The following is a 15,729-nucleotide window of genomic DNA, read 5'->3' as shown; positions in this document are numbered from 1 at the left end:
AGCAATCACTGAACAACTAAGGAGTTACAATGAAGAATTGATGCTTCTTATCTCTCTCTTTTCCTGTTTGTCCCTCTCTGTCCCTCTCTTTGACTCTCTCTCTGCTTCTGTCAAAAAAAAATTAAAGTTACAGAGCACTATCCAGGTAGCTAGCGTTGGTTAGAGCATTGTCCTTATATTCTAAGGCTGCAGTTCAATTTCCAGTCAGGGCACATACAATAATTAGCCAATTAATGCATAAATAAGTGGAACAACAAATCAGTGTTTCTCACTCTCTCTCCCCCCTTCCTCTCTCTCTCTAAAATCAATCAATTAAAAAAAAAAGTTAGGCCCTGGCTGGTTGGCTCAGTGGTAGAGCGTCGGCCTGGCCTGCAGAAGTCCCGGGTTCGATTCCCGGCCAGGGCACACAGGAGGAGCGCCCATCTGCTTCTCCACCCCTTCCCCTCTCCTTCCTCTCTGTCTCTCTCTTCCCCTCCCGCAGCCAAGGCTCCATTGGAGCAAAGATGGCCCAGGCGTTGGGGATGGCTCTGTGGCCTCTACCTCAGGCGCTGGAGTGGCTCTGGTCGGAACAGAGCGATGCCCCGGAGGGGCAGAGCATCGCCCCCTGGTGGGCAGAGCGTCGCCCCCTGGTGGGCGTGCCGGGTGGATCCTGGTCGGGCGCATGCGGGAGTCTGTCTGACTGTCTCTCCCCGTTTCCAGCTTCAGAAAAATACAAAAAATAAATAAATAAAACAAAAAGTTACACAGGTATTAGATTGAATGAAAGAAGCCAAATACACAGGAAATGCATAATGCATAATTCTACTTATAGGAAATCCAGCTAAACAAAATTAATATATGGTGATAGAAGGAAGCGGTTGGGGGACAGGGGATTGACAGGAAAGGACACATGGGAACTTTCTGGGGTAGTGGAATTATTCTGTCTCTTGTCTGGTATGTTGTTATGTGGATGTATACAATTATAAAGGTTCATTGAACAAAACACTTAAGATCTATATATTTTTATTGTAAATTATATCCCAGTTCTTTTTAAGAAAGGTAGTTAAAACGCAAATGATGTTGAGAGGTTATGTAAGATGAGGATTGAGAATTGATGGTTGTCAATGATGACCTTGAAAGCAGGGTTTCAAGGCAAGCTGGGGATGACTGTCTTGAGTGAGCTAGAGAGAATAGAAAATGAAGATGTGACAATGACAAGTGCAGAATCTCTACATGGAATTTATCCTAAACAGGATAGCAAAGAAATGGGCAAGTTGGGAGAAGTCTATGGAAGTTTTTGTTTATTTATTTATTTTTGTATTTTTTCTGAAGTGAGAAGCAGGGAGGCAGAGAGACAGATTCCCACATGTACCCGACCGGGATCCATCTGGCTTGCCCACCAGGGGGCGATGATCTGCCCATCTAGGGCATTGCTCCATTGCAACCAGAGCCGTTCTAGTGCCTGAGGTGGAGGCCATGGAGCCATCCTCAGTGCCTGGGCCAACACTGCTCCAATGGAGCCTTGGCTGTGGAAGAGGAAGAGAGAGACAGAGAGAAAGTAGAGGGGGAAGGAAAGGAGGAATAATGGAGAAGCAGATGGGAGCTTCTCCTGTGTGCCCTGGCCAGGAATCAAACCTGGGACTTCCACACGCTGGGCCAGTGCTATACCACTGAGCTAGCCAGCCAGGGCTGAAAGTTGTTTGTTTTTTAACCTGCAGAAATGACAGCATACTTTCAGGATGATGAGAATGATCCAGTAGAAAGTGGAGATTCATGGCATAGGGGAGAGAGGGCACTGCAGGTGCAGACTTCTTGAATAGAGGAGTCAGGGGAGCTGACTTTGATAGGAGCATGGTCTTGCCTTCTGCTATTACAGATGGGAGAGAGAATATGAATGTAGATTTAAGCTAATAGATTTTCGTAGTATAAATATATAATACCTTTTTCTCTGTGTGCATGTGTGTGTGTTTATCCTCGTTGCATAAAAAGTAAAGTCAGCAGATGACAGTAAGATTTGGGGAAAGAGTACTAGTCAGATCCACTGACATTTATCATCATAAAGAGACACCAGCTACTGTGATTTGGGATTTTTTCAAATCATCTTTACCCAAGTGCTGTTGCAAAATAGATGGAAAGCTGGGTTTAAAAGGTATGGATATCACCAGGACTGTGGTGTCCTGGGCAACAGCAAGGTTTCAGTTAGGGCTAAAATTTAAATAAGAAGTTTGCTGATAACAGACTGAGTTCAGGGAGGCACAGTGTAAGCTTTTTTTGAAGATCAAGGTATAGAGGGAGACTGTTTACTTAAAGAATGGAAGTTTTGAACATTTGATGGTGACTGCGGTAAGGAGGGCTGCATATGATTAGATTAGTTGTAATGGTTTCTTGGAGAAAGGTATTTTTCATTATAATCTCAATCTTGAGATTGATCTCAATCCTTCCAGTGGTTTCTCATCACATTTCCAATAGCTCTTTATGAGAGTCTGCCAGCCCTACAGGGAGTCTGGTTGCAGCCTACCCTCATAGCTTCTATAACCTACTTCTTTTCCTATCATTCTATCCTTCTGCCATCCACTTGACTTCTTTGCTATTTCTTGAACATTCTCTTTCTCTATCTTTCGTTATATTACTATTCACTCCGGTTTGAGGATAAAGACTTTCTCTTCTTCCTTACTCTTTACCTTCTGCACTTAGAACAGTGCCTGATGCATAGTAGATTTCAGTAAATATTTTTTGGATGACTATAAATGACAAACTTCCCTGATGCCTTTAAAAGATGGGTTGGCTTTCAAGTAAATGTATACACTTTTCAGTAGCAGGTGTAGTAGGAAATGGCTTTCTCTCATGATCTGGTTTTCTCCAGCCACATGAAAAAGTTTCAGCCATTAACATGTAATGGAAAATCGACTTTATAGAAGGACACAGGCCTGTTTTGAAATTTCTAATGAGATGAGAATATTACTTAATTTTAAAAACTAATTTTATAAGTTAAGTTAATACTTTAGTTTTCGTGGCTAGAACATTAATTTCTATGAGATGATAATATTTATGACTTGAGATTTTTGTTCAGAATCAAATTTACAGTGTTTATTCTTCATTAGATGCCACTTAAGAAATGATTGTTACCTTTAGGGAGCTCCTTGCATTTGCTTGGGAAGCAAAAGCTAAAATGGTAATGACAGTACAAAGTAAATGTTAAAACAGTGACAAAGGTTATTCTAAGGTGGAACATAGTTGAATTATGAAATCTCACTGGTACAAAAAGAAATTGCTAACCCAGTTTAAAACAGTATACTGCTCAGTCCATGGAATGGTGTCTTCCAACCAAAGAAGTAGGTTTCTTTTGTTCCTCAGTAGTCATTCAAGGTCTGTGTGCCCATGGTGTGGCCCTATTATAACTAACATTTGTGTTTTCATTGCAGTTGTCGAACAAGTAACCGCAAGAGTTTGATTGTGACCTCTAGCACATCACCTACACTACCGCGACCACACTCACCACTCCATGGTCACACAGGTGAGTGCTTGAAGGTTAAGAAAAGTAAAATGAAAGATGCTTAATTTTTTTCTATTTCTTACTTTGTGCATCATCACCTCATTTTGCTGACTGAAAAATGACCCCTTATACAGAGCTCATAAACATGCTTTCTTCCTCTTTCTTTCTCTCCCCCTCCCTCCCTCCCTCTACCATCCTCCCTACCTTCCTCCATTTCTTCCTTCTTCCCTTTCTTCCTTCCTCCCTCCCTCCCTCCTTCCTTTTTTCCTAAATTCCTTTTTTAAAATTTTTCCATTGATTTAGGGGGGAGAGAGAGGGAGAGGAAGGGGAGAAGGAAAAAGAAGCATAAACTTGCTGTTTTCTTAGTTGTTCCATTTTAGTTGTATACTATTGATTGCTTCTTGTATGTCCCCTGACTGGGAATCGAATCCATGACCTCAGCACACCAGGACACGCTTTATCCACTGAGTCACTCAGCTAGGGCAAATGAGGACACTTCTATGGAAGAATGTGTCAGTCTGTTTTTTGTTTTGTTTTTATTTTTATTTTTATTTTTTTTACAGAGACAGAGAGAGAGTCAGAGAGACGGATAGACAGGGACAGACAGACAGGAATGGAGAGAGATGAGAAGCATCAATCATCAGTTTTTTGTTGCGTGTTGCGACACCTTAGTTGTTCATTGATTGCTTTCTCATATGTGCCTTGACCATGGGCCTTCAGCAGACCAAGTAACCCCCTGCTCAAGCCAGAGACCCTGGGTCCAAGCTGGTGAGCTTTTGCTCAAGCTGGCGACCTCGGGGTCTCGAACCTGGGTCTTTCCGCATCTCAGTCCGACGCTCTATCCACTGCGCCACCGCCTGGTCAGGCTGTCAGTCTGTTTTTGACTTTGACTTAGTTTTTGTTTTTTTTTCCTTGAGCTGTCCACATTTCTTTTGGTCTTGTGCTTATCTTTGGGCCAGGTATGTATCCTGGGCCATAGCCTATGTTCTAATGTGTTAAGGGTGTGTTATAGCTCCAGTTATCTGGGGCCATGTGATAAGAGATCATTAACATTTTGTCCTACCATGCCCAAGAATTAAAGTTCACAGTAATTGGGGGGGAAAAGCTCACAGTAATGATTTTCTGCCTTATGAGACTTCTGATAGCTTTCCCTCTTTTAGAACAGGAGTCAACAAAAGTGAGAGAAATATTTGTTCCATGCTGACATTGATTTCACATACTGGAATTGAAGCAAATGATCTCATGCATTCAGACTCGGCTCCATATAGGGCCCTTAAGACAGTCTAAGGACTGCTGCCTCTGGGTGAGGAATGTATAAAAATTATGAAGCAGAATACCGTATTTCAGTTAACCATGTATTTTGCTCTAGACATGTATTCTTGTGTCCCCAAGTAGCCAGATGAGGTGACTCAGCTTTGTTGAAAGGGTTGCTGCACTACAATACTGTTCATTGCTACATTATTTGCGGTGGAAGTTCCAGAGCTCTAGGGGTAATGGAAATGGAGCAGGCTTGAAACCATAGGAAGCCATTCAGAGCTTGTTGTCTGGGTTTGATAAGCGATGGACCTTGTCTGTCTTTGGACAATAAAAGAATACCAAAGCAGTGAAACAGTCAGCATGAAGCTGAATAAGACAGGTGTGTTCCACTTGGGTTTCTCTCTTTGCTCAGTTACTGTGTCTTTGGAGGGAGAAAGTAAGGTTGCATGTGGAGTAGTTGTTTGAGCACCTTGAGAATCTGATGATTCTGAAATTGAGGGTCGCACTTTACTGGGCCCAAATCCAGCTATTCAGTGTGCTCATGGCCCTTTTCCAAGGATCAGTTAAACTCTGCAACTAATTCTTACATTAGGAGACATCACCAAGAGCAGAGGGTGACCCAGGGAATCAAAGACATACTCGACCTTTAAAGCAAAGATCTCATTGTGTTTAGGTACTTTCATTGACTGGGTTATGCATTAGCTCAGATAGCACACTTTACCCTAAAACTTTGTAAAAACTCAGCATATAGAGCTGACCTGGCCCTTTCATCATATAGAAGTAAATTTAGCACATCCAGACCTTGTACGTGGTTTCCCAACTAATGTAATGTGAGTACTGGACAGTACCTAACTACTGGCTGCTCCTCTCAGAGGTGATTATCTCTCCATTTAGATTCCTGGCAGTTAGAGTTTAGGATGAAATCTTCCCTACTCAAGTGACTTTGATTGAGAACATCATCAGGCCATTTCAGCCTGTAAACTCTAGCTTTGAGTATCTGTAACATGCTTAGTTATTATCATCATAAATGTTTATCTCATTATTATCTCTCCTCAAATCATTGCAGAAAATCTAGGTGGACCTCATATCCAGGGAGGAAAGGTTGACTTAAAAGCCCAGTTCATGGCTGTAGACTCTATACTTACCCAGCTGAGGAGAAGGGCAGCACTGCTTGTTCCATTCGGATTAAACTTCACATCACATTAAAGCCTTAAATTTTATGCATTCTGATATTTGGGTCCACAGGATAGTCAGAGCCTCTTTAACATCACTTTAAAGTCTGGAATCTGTTGAATAATATGAGACCTGTTGACTTGAAATTAGGTCCATTTGTTTCATACAGTTCAGTTCAATACTAAATATTCACTATATATAAGTAGCTTACAAATATATTAAGGTCAGTTCAGGAGGCATTTAGCCATTTTGGAATGGAATCCGCCTAGTTCATTGAATTATTTTTTTAATTTATACTTGGCTTTTGAGAGTAGTTTTAGGTTTACAGCAAAATTGAGCAGAAAGTACAGAGAGTTCCCATATAGTCTATTCTCATAATGCACAATTATTGTTGCTCTATCTTGCACCAGAGTGGCATATTTGTTATAATCGAAGAACCTACATTGACATCATTATCCACAGTGTACGTTAGTGTTCACTGTTGGTGGTTTTGTATATTTTATGGATTTTGACAAATGCATAATTATGTATATATAATATATATCTACCATTGTATTATTATACAGATAGTTTCACTGCCCTAAATGTTCTCTGTGCTCTACCTGTTCCTCCCTCCTTTGCCCAACCCCGGCCATCCACTAATCTTTTCACTGTCTCGATAGTTGTGCCTTTTCCAGAATGTCATATAGTAGTTGGAATCATACAATGTGTAGCCTTTTTCAGATTGGTTTATTTCTTTTTTTTTTTTTTCTGAAGCTGGAAACAGGGAAAGACAGACAGACTCCCGCATGCGCCCGACCGGGATCCACCCGGCACGCCCACCAGGGGTGACGCTCTGCCCACCAGGGGGCGATGCTCTGCCCATCCTGGGCATTGCCATGTTGCGACCAGAGCCACTCTAGCGCCTGGGGCAGAGGCCACAGAGCCATCCCCAGCGCCCGGGCCATCTTTGCTCCAATGGAGCCTTGGCTGCGGAAGGGGAAGAGAGAGACAGAGAGGGAAAGCGCGGCGGAGGGGTGGAGAAGCAAATGGGCGCTTCTCCTGTGTGCCCTGGCCGGGAATCGAACCTGGGTCCTCCGCACGCTAGGCCGACGCTCTACCGCTGAGCCAACCGGCCAGGGCTAGATTGGTTTATTTCACTAAGTAATATGCATTTAAGATTTCTCCATGTCTTGCCTGACCAGTCGGTGGCGCAGTGGATAGAGTGTCGGACTGGGATTCGGAGGACCCAGGTTCGAGACCCCAAGGTCGCCAGCTTGAGTGCGGGCTCATCTGGTTTGAGCAAAACTTGGACCCAAGGTCACTGGCATGAGCAAGGGGTTACTCAGTCTGCTGAAGGCCCACGGTCAAGGCAGATATGAGAAAGCAATCAGTGAACTACTAAGGTGTCGCAATGAAAAACTGATGATTGATGCTTCTCATCTCTCTCCATTCCTGTCTGTCTGTCCCTGTCTGTTCCTCTCTCTGACTCTCTCTCTGTTTCTGTAATAAAAAAAAAAAAAAGATTTCCCCATGTCTTATTGTGGCTTACTAGTCATTTCTCTTAGCGTTATTCCATTGTCTGATGTACCAGTTTATGTACTCACCTAGTAAAGGACATCTTCGTGACTTCCAAGTTTTGGAAATTATGAGGAAAGCTAATGTAAACAGCTGTGTGCAGATTTTTGTGTGAACTTAAGTTTTCAATACATTTGGGTAAATACCAAGGAACGTTGATTACTAGATCATATGGTTAAGGGTATGTTTAGTTTTTTGTTTTTTTGTTGTTTTTTTTTTTTTTTTTAATTAAAAATATTTTTTTATTTATTGATTTTAGAAGGGAGGGAGAGAGGGAGACCAGAACATCAATCTGTTCCTGCATGTGTCCTGACTGAGGATTGAACCAGCAACCTCTGCGCTCCAGGACAATGCTCTAACCAACCGAGACATCGGGCCAGGACTATTTTTAATTTTTTTTTTTTATATAAATAAATTTTTATTTTAATGGGGTGACATCAATAAATCAGGGTACATACATTCAAAGAAAACATTTCCAGGTTATCTTGTCATTTAGTTATGTTGCATACCCATCACCCAAAGAGAGATCGTCCTCTGCCACCCTCCATCCAGTTCTCTCTGTACCCCTCCCCCTCCCCTCCCCCTCTCCCTCCTTCCCTCCCCCCACCCCCCATAGCCACCACACTCCTGTTCATGCCTCTCAGTCTCGCTTTTATGTCCCACTAATGTATGGAATCCTGCAGTTCCTGTTTTTTTCTGATTCGCTTATTTCACTCCGCACAATGCTACCAAGACTCTACCATTCCGCTATAAGTGATCCAATGTCACCATTTCTCCTAGCTGAATAATATACCATGGTGTATATGTGCCCCATCTTCTTCATCTAGTCCTCTATTTTTTTTACAGTGATTAAAAGCCTTTAAGCAAACTCTTGGCCAATACAGCAAGAATCCATAAATGAGTAGTGTCCTTAACATGTTCCCCAAGTCCAAGTTGGCCCCCTCACCATGCCAAATCCCTGAAAAATGCAACCCAACCACAGTTCAGTCTGTTAGGAGCTGTCACAGGGAGCAGGAGTCCAGGAAAGTTCCCCACAGGAAAAGTCCGTATGGCACTGGAATTGTTGTCACCATTCTATACTTTGCAGCTCATGTCCAAGTCCCAATGACCGCTGCTTCTATCTGGTAATGATTCAGGTAGACTGGAAAAAGCCATTTGCAGCATGCGTGGATATGGAGCTTCTGTTCTCCTCTGCCTGGAGAGTTGAGACCAGGTTGCTTTTCCCTGGAGCTCTGTGACTGTGGCCTGGTAAAGAGAACCTTGGGATACACTAAGCTGGGTGGCAAAGGTAAATTCATAATACAAGTTGGCAAAAGAAGGAAAGAGAGCTAAATTAAGAGTAGGTCCCAGCCTGAAATATGAGTGGGGCATTGAGGTAGGAGGAATAAAGGAAACACTATATATTAAGCAAAGCAGCAGAAAATAGGACTATCAACACCCACAACAGAGATCTTTGAGGGAAGAATAAAGAACCTGACTATTCAGGCAAAACATAGTTAAGTGGCCCTTGTGCAAATGAGATCAGTTTACCTGCTTCTTGGAAGAAATACCCTAGGCTCGTCCACAGTGTCGTAGATGGGGTCGACGGCCCTGGGCACCTTCAGCCTTCAGTGGCAAACCCCAGCATTCTGGGCAAGGTTAGGTCATAGGTGGCTGGAGCAGGCCTGGAAGAGACTGAACCCTCCCTTAGAGGAGCGAGGGGGAAGCCCACCTTCCAGTGTCCCTGTTTCCTCACAGCAGAGGTGTGTAAGCCTGGCAGGCTTTAGCTCAATGACCTTCCTTTCCACTATTGAAGCAGGACCCAGATGGCATCCTATGAGACCCCTTTGGGGTGCTGGAGCCTTTAAGGGTGTATCCTAAAAGCTGGTAGTTCCCCCTGATCTCTATTGGGCTTTTTCTGCCTCTAGGTATCTTAAAAGCCATTCTCAGAAGATCTCGCTGAGGCGTTTGAGGATCCCCATCCGCCTATATAAATCTTTTCCATATATCTGGAGCTATTTGGAAAAAAGACAGAACAGTGTCATTAGCTAGATCTAATAAAGAAGGTAGATTTGGTGTCTCCTGTTCATCAGCTTTCAAAAGAAATGTAAATTTTTTTTTTTTTTTAAGTAAAAAGCATGATATGGTAGACCCGTCGGAGTCATTGGCCTGGTGTGCAGGATTCCCGGGTTCGATTCCCGGCCAGAGCACACAGGAGAAGCGCCCATCTACCTCTCCACCCCTCCCCCTCTCCCTCCTCCCGGTCCCTCTCCTCCCGCCCACAGCCAAGGCTCCACCGGAGCAAATCCACCCTGGGCACTAAGGATGGCCCCATGGCCTCTGCCCCAGTTGCTAGAATGACTCCGGTTGCCACAGAGCAACATCCCAGATGGGCAGAGCATTCCCCCCGGTAGGCATGCCAGGTGGATCCCAGTCAGGCGCATGCAGGAGTCTGTCTGCTTGCCTCCCCATCCCCATCCTCAGAAATATACAAAAAATAAATAAATAAAAGAAAAAATACAAAAAAAAATACAAAAAAAAAAAAGGGGGGGGCATTCCTTTGTGCTAAAGCACCAGGAAGCATGGAGTGAGCTTGAGTATGTCCTATGAAACATGGAGCTCTATGTTTACATATAAGTCTTTGAAGAAGGAGGAACTGCTGAAATAGTTTGTCAGCATTTGTCCCTAAGACAGCAGTCTTTATAGTGGGAACACCATATGTAAATATTTGCTGTCTGTCTATAGATTAAGGGGGGAATATGGCCAATGCTGAAAAGCCATGATCTTTGTGCCCCTCCCCTCCCCCCACCCTGTAACCCCAACACTGTTGTTCATGTCTCTGAGTCTCATCTTTATGTCCCACCTATGTGTGGAAACATATAGTTCTTAGTTTTTTCTGATTTACTTCTTTCACTCAGTATAATGTTATCAAGGCCCATCCATGTTGTTGTAAAAGATCCTATGTCATCATTTCTTATGGCTGAGTAGTATTCCATAGTATATATATACCAAAGCTTTTTAATCCACTCATCCTCTGATGGACACTTGGGCTGTTTCCAAATCTTTGCTATTGTGAACAATGCTGCCATAAACATGGGGGTGCATTTCTTCTTATCAAACAGTGCTATGGTGTTCTTGGGGTATATTCCTAACAGTGGTATAGCTGGGTCAAAAGGCAGTTCGATTTTTAATTTCTTGAGGTATCTCCATACTGTTTTCCACAGTGGCTGCACCAGTCTGCATTCCCACCAGCAGTGCAGGACGGTTCCCTTTTCTCCACATCCTCGCCAGCACTTATTCTGTGTTGTTTTATTGATGAGCGCCATTCTGACTGGTGTGAGGTGATATCTCATTGTGGTTTTAATTTGCATTTCTCTAATCATTAATGATGTTGAACATTTTTTCATATGCCTATTGGCCATCTGTGTGTCCTCTTTGGAGAAATGTCTATTCATTTCTTTTGCCCATTTTTGGATTGGATTGTTTGTCTTCCTGGTATTAAGTTTTACAAGTTCTTTATAAATTTTGGTTATTAACCCCTTATCAGACGCTATGTCAAATATATTCTCCCATTGTGTAGTTTGTCTTTTTATTCTGTTCTTATTGTCTTTAGCTGTGCAGAAGCTTTTTAGTTTGATAAAGTCCCATTTGTTTATCCTGTCTTTTATTTCACTTGCCTGTGGAGACAAATCAGCAAATATATTGCTGCGAGAGATGTCAGAGAGCTTACTGCCTATGTTTTCTTCTAAAATGCTTATGGTTTCATGGCTTACATTCAAGTCTTTTATCCATTTTGAGTTTATTTTTGTGAGTGGTGTAAGTTGGTGGTCTAGTTTCATTTTTTTGCAGGTAGCTGTCCAGTTTTCCCAACACCATTTGTTGAAGAGGCTGTCTTTACTCCATTGTATTGTCTTACCTCCTTTGTCAAATATCAGTTGTCCATAGAGCTGTGGGTTTATTTCTGAGTTCTCTGTTCTGTTCCATTGATCTATGTGCCTGTTCTTATGCCAGTACCATGCTGTTTTGAGTACAATGGCCTTATAATATAACTTGATATCTGGAAGTGTGATACCTCCCGCTTTTTTCTTCCTTTTCAGGATTGCTGAGGCTATTCGTGTTCTTTTTTGGTTCCATATAAATTTTTGGAATATGTGTTCTATGTCTTTGAAGTAAGTCATTGGTATTTTCATTGGTATTGCATTGAATTTATAAATTGCTTTGGGTAATATAGACATTTTAATGATGTTTATTCTTCCTAACCATGAGCATGGTATATGCCTCCACTTATTCGTATCTTCCCTGATTTCTTTTATCAATGTTTTATGATTTTCTGAGTACAAGTCTTTAATCTCCTTGGTTAGATTTATTCCTAGGTACTTTATTTTTTTGGTTGCAATGGTAAAGGGGATTGATTCCCTGATTTCTCTTTCTGACAGTTCATTATTAGTGTATAAAAATGCCTCTGATTTCTGAGTATTGATTTTATATCCTGCCACCTTGCCAAATTCTTTTATCAGGTCTAGTAGTTTTTTGACTGAAACTTTAGGATTTTCTATATACAATATCATGTCATCTGCAAATAATGATAGTTTTACTTCTTCTTTTCCAATTTGGATGCCTTTTATTTCTTGTCTGATTGCTGTGGCGAGGACTTCCAGAACTATGTTGAATAAGAGTGGTGAAAGGGGGCAACCCTGCCTTTTTCCTGATCTTAAGGGGATAGCTTTTAATTTTTGCCCATTGAGTATTATGTTGGCTGTGGGTTTGTCATAGATGGCCTTTATCATGTTGAGGTATGTTCCCTGTATTCCCACTTTGCTGAGAGTTTTGATCATGAATGGGTGCTGGACTTTATCAAATGCTTTTTCTGCATCTATTGAAATTATCATGTGGTTTTTCTCCTTTCTTTTGTTTATGTGATGAATCACATTGATTGATTTGCGAATATTGTACCAGCCTTGCCTCCCAAGAATAAATCCTACTTGATCATGGTGTATGATTTTTTCCATATATTGCTGGATCCGGTTTGCTAATATTTTATTGAGGATTTTTGCATCTAAGTTCATCAGGGATATTGGCCTATAATTTTCTTTTTTTGTGTTGTCTTTGCCTGGTTTTGGAATCAGAATTATGCTCGCCTCATAAAAGGAGTTTGGAAGTCTTCCTTCCTCTTGAATTTTTTGAAATAGCTTGAGAAGGATAGGAGTTAGTTCTTCTTTGAATATTTGGTAGAATTCACTTGTGAAGCCATCAGGCCCAGGACTTTTCTTTTTTGGGAGTTTTTTGATAGCTGTTTCAATCTCATTTGTTGTAATTGGTCTGTTTAGGTTTTCTGATTCTTCCAGATTGATTTTTGGAAGATTATATGATTCAAGGAATTTGTCCATTTCATCTAGGTTGTCTAGTTTTTTGGCGTACAGTTCTTCATAGTATTTTCTTACAATATTTTGTATTTCTGTTGTGTCAGTTGTTATTTCTCCACTCTCGTTTCTAATTTTATTTATTTGAGTCCTCTCTCTTTTTTTCTTGGTGAGTCTTGTTAAAGGTTCATCGATCTTGTTTACCTTTTCAAAGAACCGGCTCCTGGTTTCATTGATCCTCTGTATTGTTTCTTTAGCCTCTATGTCACTTATTTCTGTTCTGATCTTTATTATTTCCTTCCTTCTACTAGCTCTAGGCTTTACTTGCTGTTCTTTTTCTAGTTCTTTTAGATGCAGGGTTAAGTTGTTAATTTGAGCTTTTTCTAGCTTCTTGAGGTATACCTGTAATGCTATAAACTTCCCTCTCAGGACTGCTTTTGCTGTGTCCCATAAATTTTGAGTTGATGTATGCTCATTATCGTTTGTTTCTAGGAATTTTTTAATTTCTTCTTTGGTCTCAATGTTAACCCATTCATTGTTTAATAACGTGCTATTTAGTTTCCAAGTGTTTGAATGTTTTTCAATTTTTCTATTGTGGTTGATTTCTAGTTTAATGCCATTGTGATCAGAGAAAGTGTTCGATATGATTTCAATCTTCTTAAATTTGTTGAGCCCGCTTTTGTGCCCTAACATGTGGTCTATTCTAGAGAATGTCCCATGAGCGCTTGAAAAGAATGTATATTCTGCTCTTTTAGGGTGAAAGGTTCTGAAGATATCTATTAAATCGAGTTCATCTAATATGTCCTTTAAGTCTGCTGTTTCTTTGTTAATTTTCTTTCTTGAGGACCTATCTAATGATGTTAATGGGGTATTGAAATCTCCTACTATTATAGTATTGCTGTTGATCTCGCCCTTTAAGTCTATCAAAGTCTGCTTTATATATTTAGGTGCTCTTATATTAGGTGCGTAGATATTTATAATGGTTATATCTTCCTTTTGTATTGCTCCCTTTATCATTATGTAGTAACCTTCTTTATCTCTAACTATGGTCTTTGTTCTAAAGTCCATTTTGTCTGATATAAGTATTGCTACCCCAGCTTTTTTTTCATTTCCATTTGCGTGAAATATTTTTTTCCATCCTTTTATCTTCAGTCTGTGTGCATCTTTTGATTTAAGGTGTGTCTCTTGTAGACAGCATATGTATGGGTCCTGTTTTCTTATCCACGCAGCTACCCTATGTCTCTTGATCGGATCATTTAATCCATTAACATTTAAGGTTATTACTGATATGTAATTGTTTATTGCCATTTTTTTTCTTTAAAACTGTTTTTCTCTTTTGCTATATTCTTTTTTTCCTTTGATCTTTTTACAACAGGTCCCTTAGCATTTCTTGCAGCCTTGGTTTGGTTGTAGTGAAATCCTTTAGTTTTTTTTTGTCTGTAAAGCTTTTTATTTCTCCTTCAATTTTAAATGATAGCCTTGCTGGATAAAGTAGTCTTGGTTGTAGGTCCCACTGGTGGCCAGCCGGCTTCCGCCCCTGCCAGCAGAACCGCGCTTTTGTCTCCCACTGCCGCCCGCTCTCCGGTGCGCCCTCAGCCGTGTGGGTGGGGGCGTTGCAGCTCGGACCCTAAGACTCACTACTGTAGACCCGAAAGCTCCCTCCTTCTATGCGACTCTGCTCTGAATGCTGCGGGGGAGCTTGTTTGGCTGCTCTCCTGCTTCCCTTTGCTGGTATTGCTGTTTCTGGGGGAAATATTCACTTCAGCTTTGGGGAGTGACTCGTCCCAGGGGTTAGAGTGGCTATTTCCCAAAATGTTTCTCCCTATGCCTCCTAGATTGCACTCTCTTCCTGTTACTGTGGTTCTCTCCCCTCTCCCTCCGTCTCCAGGAGCCCCGGGTGAGTGTTTGTGAGAGAGATGTTCTGCGTGGTCCCTTTAAGAAGGATCCTGGGTCTGAGAAATCAGACTCTCTCACAAACAGTATCCTGACTTGTTTCCAGATAAATACTGTCCTTATGCTTCTTCTGGGCTCTGGGGCTGCAGGCTGGGGCTTTGTTCCTGGGGCTCAGGGCCCTTTCCCCTCTGCTAAACTCACTTCCCGCCACGCGAGTCTCTCCCTGCTGCCGTTCGCTCCGAGAAGCTGGGCAGCCCTCTCCGCGTTTCCGCTTTTCCTACCAGTCTCTGGGTGGCTTCTTCAGCGTTCCTGGGTTGAAGAGTCCTTTTAGTTTAGTCCAAAGTTGGTTTTTCCAGTTGATAGTTCATAAAATTAGTTTGTAATCCACATTGGTTCTGGGAGGTAGATGCTGGTACGTTCGCCTACTCCAGCGCCATCTTGTCTCTCCTAGTTTTTTGTTTTTGTTTTTTGTATTTTTCCGAAGTAAGAAGCAGGGAGGCAGAGAGACTCCCACATGCAGCCGACCGGGATCCACCCAGCATGCCTACCAGGGGCGATGCTCTACCCTTCTGGGCTTTTGCTCCACTGCAACTGGACCATTCTAGTGCCTGAGGTGGAGGCCATGGAGCCATCCTCAGCACCTGGGCCAACTTTGCTCAAATGGAGCCTTGGCTGTGGGAGGGGTCAGAGAGAGACAGAGAGAAAGGAGAGGGGGAAGGGTAGAGAAGCAGATGGTCACTGTGTCTCCTGTGTGTGCAGGCTGGGAATTGAACCCAGGACTTTCACACACTGGGCTAACGCTCTACCACTAAACCAACTGGCCAGGGCCTAAGGGTATGTTTAGTTTTGAAAGAAATTACTAGTCTTTTAAATTGGCTGTAGCACCTGACCAGGTGGTGGCGCAGTGGATAGAGCATCGGACTGAGATGCGGAGGACCCAGGTTCAAGACCCCGAGGTCGCCAGCGTGAGCGCAGGCTCATCTGGTTTGAGCAAAGCTCACCAGCTTGGACCCAAGGTCGCTGGCTTGAGCAAGGGAT

General features: G+C 42.2%; 1 protein-coding gene across 9 annotated transcripts in view; it reads left to right on the top strand.

Annotated features, from left to right (window-relative positions):
* MAST2 (microtubule associated serine/threonine kinase 2) overlaps window positions 1–15,729 on the top strand; it is a 214,924-nt gene that overhangs the window by 158,306 nt on the left and 40,889 nt on the right. For all 9 annotated transcript variants that reach the window (XM_066269315.1, XM_066269313.1, XM_066269317.1 and 6 more), the window contains one exon: window positions 3,402–3,493. In XM_066269315.1, the coding sequence (XP_066125412.1) occupies window positions 3,402–3,493 (92 nt within the window). The remainder of the gene's footprint in view (window positions 1–3,401; window positions 3,494–15,729) is intronic.

The sequence above is a fragment of the Saccopteryx bilineata genome, chromosome 3, assembly GCF_036850765.1.
Source record: "Saccopteryx bilineata isolate mSacBil1 chromosome 3, mSacBil1_pri_phased_curated, whole genome shotgun sequence".
In the NCBI taxonomy this organism is placed as follows: Eukaryota; Metazoa; Chordata; class Mammalia; order Chiroptera; family Emballonuridae; genus Saccopteryx; species Saccopteryx bilineata.
Note: the sequence above shows the minus strand (reverse complement) of the source record. Positions and strands in the feature narration are given on the sequence as shown.